Source organism: Odontomachus brunneus, unplaced genomic scaffold (genome assembly GCF_010583005.1).
Source record: "Odontomachus brunneus isolate Ranch 3 - 2012 unplaced genomic scaffold, Obru_v1 Obru_scaffold_047, whole genome shotgun sequence".
In the NCBI taxonomy this organism is placed as follows: domain Eukaryota; kingdom Metazoa; phylum Arthropoda; class Insecta; order Hymenoptera; family Formicidae; genus Odontomachus; species Odontomachus brunneus.
Window position 1 is genome coordinate 1,228,449 of NW_022639497.1, and position 7,371 is coordinate 1,235,819.

General features: G+C 33.9%; 1 protein-coding gene across 1 annotated transcript in view; it reads left to right on the top strand.

The window, feature by feature from the left end:
- LOC116844836 overlaps positions 1-7,371 on the top strand; it is a 23,761-nt gene that overhangs the window by 7,196 nt on the left and 9,194 nt on the right. Inside the window, exons 3-5 of the mRNA XM_032816903.1 lie at positions 2,905-2,985; positions 3,124-3,307; positions 4,060-4,387. Of these exons, the coding sequence (XP_032672794.1) occupies positions 2,905-2,985; positions 3,124-3,307; positions 4,060-4,387 (593 nt within the window). The remainder of the gene's footprint in view (positions 1-2,904; positions 2,986-3,123; positions 3,308-4,059; positions 4,388-7,371) is intronic.

A 7,371-nucleotide genomic window follows, 5' to 3' on the forward strand; every position in this document is an offset into this window, starting at 1 on the left:
CCATCTGCCTCTCGTTCAACTCATGTGGTACCCATTTGCCGATCTTCTGAATCTTTCCCATCTCTCGTAGGCGATTGGAAACAGCTTGTTGACTAACGTTAAATTGCTCTGCGAGTTGTTTTTGTGTTTGTGAATCATCTGCGTCCAACAATGCTTGCAACTCTACATCTTCGTATCATTTTGGCGGTTTTCCGTGTTCCTTGTTTGCAACATCGAAATCACCACTTTTGAAACGCCGAAACCATCGTTCACACGTATCTTGCGATGGAGCATGTTTACCATAAGCTTTTCGAAGTAATCGGTATGATTCAGCAACAGTTTTCTTCAAATAAAAACAAAAAATTAATGCTGTCCGCGAATGCTCTTTATTTGGTATAAATTTCGACATATTGAACACAGCAACACAACACTATGTAAACTCTTTTTCAATTTATCACTCTTGCGCGTTTGACACTTGTTGATGACACAACAAAATGGCATAAATGTCAAATCTTTATACCACACACTGCATTGGTGCGCCATCTGTTTTCTCAAATCCGCATTTCATACTTGTACACCTGGTATATAGACACACACATATATATATTATATATAGGGTGGGCCAAATGTATGGATACACCCGAATAAATCTTCACAGCAAGATTTTCGGAAAAAGTGACCTGAACAAAAGTTACTCTGGCCTAAAGGCACTATTTGTTAGTGACCTTAGATTTAACCTTGACCCCAACCTTCAAGGTTATTCAAAGGTCAATTTTGCTTTTTAAATAAAAACATCTATTTTTTATTACGGAATTTTATTCTACATAAAAAAACTAACAACTTTTGTTTGAAAAAAATTTTTATACGATCTCTATTTTCTAAGATATTTACGGAAATATCTACAAAATTATTGGTTTCAATAATTTTTTACTCGAATTCTATCAACTTTACCAAAAAAATAGCAAGAGATAAAAATTGTTTCTTTTTTTCTTATAGAGATTTACTGAGATCTTACTGAGAATTTTTTCAGAATTTTTTAATTAACTTTTTAATACTGCATTTTCTTAAAGTACTAAAAAGTTTATAAAAAATTCTGAAAAAATTCTCAGATCTCTATGAGAAAAAAATAAACAATTTCTATCTCTTACTATTTTTCGGTAAAGTTGATAGTATTAGTATCATTCAAAGACAAAAAGTTGTTAGTTTCTTTACGCAGAATAAAATTCCGTAATAAAAAATAGATGTTTCTACTTAAAAAACAAAGTTGACTTCCGAATAACCTTGAAGGTTGGGGCCAAGATTAAATCCAAGGTCACCAGCAGATAGCTCTTTTAGGTCCGAGCAACTTTTATTCAGATCACTTTTTCCGAAAATCCTGTCTTTAAGATTTATTCGAGTGTATCCATACATTTAGCCCACCCTATGTACACATATTTGTAATATATATACAGGGTGTCTCCATGATGACCTTTTGTGAGAACGTAGAATGGATTGAGGTAAGCAAAAAGTCCGTTTTGCGATATTCGCAATAATAGTCGAGATATTAATTAAAAAAGATTTGTGAATGATCACGCGCAATATGGTAGATGAGCTGCAGTAGCGCCGTCTGCCGTTGTATACGGACATATACATTAAGTCAAACTTAATGTACCAGGTGTAGAAGTATGAAACCGGAATTCCCCTATAAATGGTGCCAGCGTTCAGTTTAGTGACCGTAAGACCGCTACTGCCGCGCTATTATATTCTCCTAACAGCTGACGAATATTGTCAACAAACATAACCCCAACTTTCATTCTCTAGTATATTTTTGTATAACCTTAAACATGTCACGTTTCGAGCCTACTAACTATGATTTGCGGACAGCATTGATTTTCTGTTATCATTTAAAGAAAACTGCTGCAGAATCACATCGAATGCTTGTCGAAGCTTACGGTGAATATGCTCTTGGTAAATCTCAGTGTTTCGAGTGGTTTAAAAAATTCAAAAGTGGTGATTTTGACGTGAGGAACGAAGAACTATGAACTATGAACTATGAACTATGAACTGCTGAAACCTGGTCAAACCGTCAATACTAATCGCTACCAACAACAAATGATCGATTTAAATCGAACATTGACTAAAAAACGACCAGAATATGCAAAAAGGCAACACAATGTCATTTTGCTCCATGATAATGCCCCATCACATACAGCAAAACGGGTCAAGGAAACGATCGAGTCGTTCAGTTGGGAATTACTACCGCATGCGGCTTATTCTCCAGACTTGGCTCCGTCCGATTATCACCTGTTCGCATCGCTAGGACACGCTCTCGCTAACCAACGCTTCGATTCGTATGAAAATGTGGAAAAATGGCTAGATAACTGGTTCGCTTCAAAAGATGAAAAGTTTTTTTGGCACGGCATTCATAAACTGCCAGAGAGGTGGGAAAAATGTGTTCAAAACAGTGGAAATTATTTTGAATAAAGTATTATTTATCACTTTCGAACAACAGACGTCTTATTTGTGTAAAAAAATTCCGGTTTCATACTTCTACACCTGGTATATGTCCATCCTCTACCATTCAACGTGTGTTTTTCCTTAAGCTTTTTTAATTAATATTTCGACTATTATTGCGAATATCACAAAACGGTATAGGACTTTTATGTTCACATCAATCCATTTTATATTCCCACAAAATGCCCGGAGCAGAGTGTGAGACATATATATGTGAGATATATATATATATATATATATATATATATATATATATATATATATATATATATATATATATATATATATATATATATATATATATATATATATATATTATACAATTAATTAAATAGTAATCTCCTTCTGTTCCTAAAATCGAATTTTTCATTTGGTTCCTATACTTGGAGAGCAATTACCTTCCAATTTACGGAACTATCTTTTTCCATACAGATTACAAATCTGATGTGGTTAAGAAGTGATAGTTGGCAATGCCTGCCTCTAAACTACTCACATGAACCAATACCTATGGAGGTAACTGCAAGAATTAAATTAATTAATTTGAATTGATCTAATTAATTAGATATGTTACAACTTACTCCGTACATTACTCCAGCGAGAAGAAAAAGCGTAGTCTCGTTCAATGATTTACGTTTTTTGTCCACTAAATAGATCACCAGAATAGTCTTCTACTACTATTTACTTAAGTTATTTGATTTACTGGATACGGTCTTCTTTATATTTAATAAAAAGCAAAGTCATGTAAGCTTTCTACATGTATATCATCACAGTGGCATGGCATTAGCTGGTTGGTTAGGTACTAAATATGTACCCAGTGGTCAAGGTATAAGTATAGGTATGTATAACGTTGCGGTCATAAATATTATTGCAGAATATTAAGATCTTTATATCAATAAACCCGAAAACCGCCGCGCACGGACAGCTTAGGCCGTGCCACAGTCGACGACTAGAATAGTACCTGTTTCTAAAATTCCTTTGTGTAATTTTTTTCTATATCTATATGCATCGAGTTAAGTCGTTAACAACATTGGTTTTTCTTTCTCTATAAAGGAGAGCATGCAAAATTAAGGGTTTGGGAACCGTTATTCAAACGAGAAAATGTTACATATTTTTATATATTTTAAGTCGTAGAATTCGAAAGTGAAAATGGGAGTTTTTACGATTTCACGTTTTTTCCAATTTTTTTTAATTTCCCACGTTTTCCCCGCTAGTATTCTAATTTTTATGATTATTTTCGAATTCTACGCTATTAAAATATATAAAAATATGTAACATTTTCTCGTTTGAGTAACAGTTCTCAAATCTCCAACTTTGCATATCCCTCTTTATCCCTATATATGAAATACTTCCCTGTGAACCTAATCTAATATATTCATATATTTTATTCTCACTGTTAATAATAATTCGTATATTTCCAACTTACTAACCTTAACCGCGAGAAATCAGAAAAAAATATATTTAGAAATATGTAATTATATTAAACCTTAATAAAGCCCACTGTTTGCATATGTAATTATAATATAATGAATGTGCGAATGTGAGAATTTGCACTTCGTGATCTTTTATCTTATTCATACTTTATTTCAGGAACAATTAACGTATTTGTTCACGCAATAATGTACATCTACTATCTGCTGACATCCATGAATATAAACGTAACATCGTGGAAGAAATACCTTACTCAGCTGCAGTTAATTCAGTTCTGTCTGTGCTTTTTGTTTTTTTCCCGATCACTGTGGCTGGATTGTGATTATCCAATGGTAATAACGATATTTATGATACCGCAGTATCTTTTTATGATAATGTTATTTGGAGAATTTTATTACGATACATATGTCAGCAAGAAGCCGGCAAGTGCAGCGGCATCGACGAAAACGGAAGAGAATGACAATCTGCGCGGAAATTGTCTCGAATAGTAAATTAAAAGTGCAATAAATTTGCGTAGATTATCTTCCATTCGACTTTGCTTTATTTTTATCTTAATGTATTAGAATACTGCAAAATTAAAGATTAATGGTGAACTCACGTGAGAACTCATGATGAAGTATCTTACAAACGTTTTGTTTCTCATATTACGTTCCTCCTGTACACATGTCCTACCATTTTGACTCACTTATTTCAGTTAGTCGCGTACAAACATCCAGGTTTTCAGTTTTATTATTCAACCGATCAGAATGTTGGGCCGAGCGACAATGATCACGGCTATAATGGCGTATTGAAGAGCCGCTGTGCTGTGCGGCCTACTTCTTTTTTAAGCGGCCGTCCTAAACGGGGACAGCTAAAAGGAAAACGAAGAAGGCGGAAAGGAGCGCATAGCTATAGTGAGTCCCGCTTTTGTTGCAAAGGTGCCGTCGCAGGTGCCGTTATGTGTGTAAACCTGTACGATCTTTCGCTCGTGAAGGTCATTGAGATGTCGATTTGCATAACAGCACGGCTACGCAAAAGACGGAAGTACGAGTAAATGCGTAATATTTTATTAATAGTAACTTCAATGCAATAAATATATACTACCGAGGAGGAGAAAATGGGTCAATACGTATCAGTATGTACAGGCGTTGTAGTGCATACAATCTAAGGAACAATTAATATATCATTCTTTCAAGTGAAACAGGTTTCAACGGGTTCATAATACCCGACGTAGATCGATCATTGCGAATAATTAATATTACTGGCTCACAATGAAACTTTTTATATTATTGTTAACTTTTCGAGTGCACTATAGAAATCTGCACTATCGATTTCTTCCAAAAGTGATTTTTTCGAAATACAATCAAATGTAAAAGTTTTTCACTTTTTTATTACTTTCTTATCGGTTTTTACACCATCATCACCGTCAAACTGCTGATCTTCTATTCTTATTTCTTAAAAGAAATAAAAAATTTAAATTGATCAATTCGGAGTTATAAATTGACAAAAATCATTGGTGCAAATTTGCATCTGTGTGCTTGTGATGTCTTCCGACAGACGTGTGCACTCGAAAAGTTAATATACTAAATATGTATTCGCGACTTGCTTAATTATTAATGAGCCTTACTTAATTATTAATGTAACCACTCATCCCCTCTTATTATTAAATTTTATTTCTATATAAAGCAAAGAATGAATTATTCGCAACGATTAATTTCTACATCGACTTGCATAAACTATTTAAAACATTTTATTTAACTAGAAATTTACAAAAACCTTAATAAGTAATAATACCTTAATAAAAATAAATAATAAAGTAAGTAATAATCATAATAATATTTTATTTGGTGTTTAGCTCATAAATAGTATATAGTACTAAAGTAATTTTTTAGTTATTTTATATAATGTTTAATGTATAAGGTTCTATATAATAAATTTCTTTAAATAGCTTAGTTATATATCAAAAAGACTAAAAGGCTTTACAGCTGATATTATATAATATCAGCAAAAACTGCAAAAAAAAATATACAATATTTCATGTCAAGGATAAATGGAGCAAGTTGAAATAATTTAACCTTTAGTAATGAACAAATAAAATCGATTAAGCACATGAAACGTAAACGTTTGGTCGTATATATATGTATGAAATATAACAATATCTTAATGAATGTCCGATGGTGTATAATTTGATGAACGGAAAACTTCAAAGAAAGAGGCAAGACGAGTTTGATGAGATAATTGATTGTAATATTTAATTGCGCGGGGTATGGAAATGCAGCAGCAAATAATCACTCATACTATTTATTTCACACATAATCTGGTGAAGATGTTTTGGTTATAGCTCAGACATTAAAAGAACAAAACATGAAAGAACAAAACTTACTTAATGATTACCTTAGATTATACTTAAGAAAAATGATATATTAATTATTTTCTACATTGCACTACAACACAGACTGATTGGCACTTTCTCTTTTATTGATAACACTAATATAATATTTTTGCCGCGATGGATTAGAACTCGAAACGTATCAATGAAGATAATCAATAAACGTCGTGCCGAATATCGTGTTACGATATCATTTATTCGCGTATGAAATATAAAATACGACCGATTATGCGATTGGCAAAAATTGCAAGCATCGTATAAAGAAAGTCAGTTACACGAGATATAACATATGCCTGTGTGTCAAATATCGCATTCGTCGCTGCGTTAAATATATATGTCTAGTTATCTCACGTTATCTCGTGTTCTATGGAGATACGCTTCCGTCTAAATTGACCTACTTTATTTCGACTGAGTTGGGCGTTTTTATTTCGCTATTTTTAGTTTCGTTCGGCGCCTCGATCGAATTCACTGCAACCCCTTCGAAGATACCCAGATCGCTAAACACGCTGGAGAGAGCACATAATCCTACTTCTCCACGACGAATCGTTAGCTTACTTTCGAGCTAAGAACGATAGTAAGCGGCGTACGAACATTCAAAGTCGATTTTGCTCGTAACATCTTCGGCTCCTCATTGGCACAGCTGTCGTCTCGATCTCGGTCGTGCTGTAATTATTTTACATAACGGCAACGATACAAGCCCAGAGCGAGCATCTAGTCTCCGTTCCCCGCATACCGGTCATCGATTTGAGTGCGTGGCGCGTCTGGTTTCTAAAGTGCTATTAAGTTTACTATGTCATTGAGATCATTTTAATGCGCAATGACGATTTTTTCGCAGCGCTTTACGATCATCTCCCGTTAACAAGCAGCAGTTTATATATCCGCATTACCCGCAATCTTAACCGGGATATCGTCGATAGTTATCGAGACACTCCGGGCTTTCATCATCGGAGCACTTATGATTCATTCACACGCAGTCCATAGCATAATTTGTCTAATAGAATCTACCTGGTCAGTCAAAGTCTTTTCCCATGAGTACCAAACTCGACACAAACGCCCATAAGCACTAAACTTCATATAAATGAAACATTTATCAAATATATATT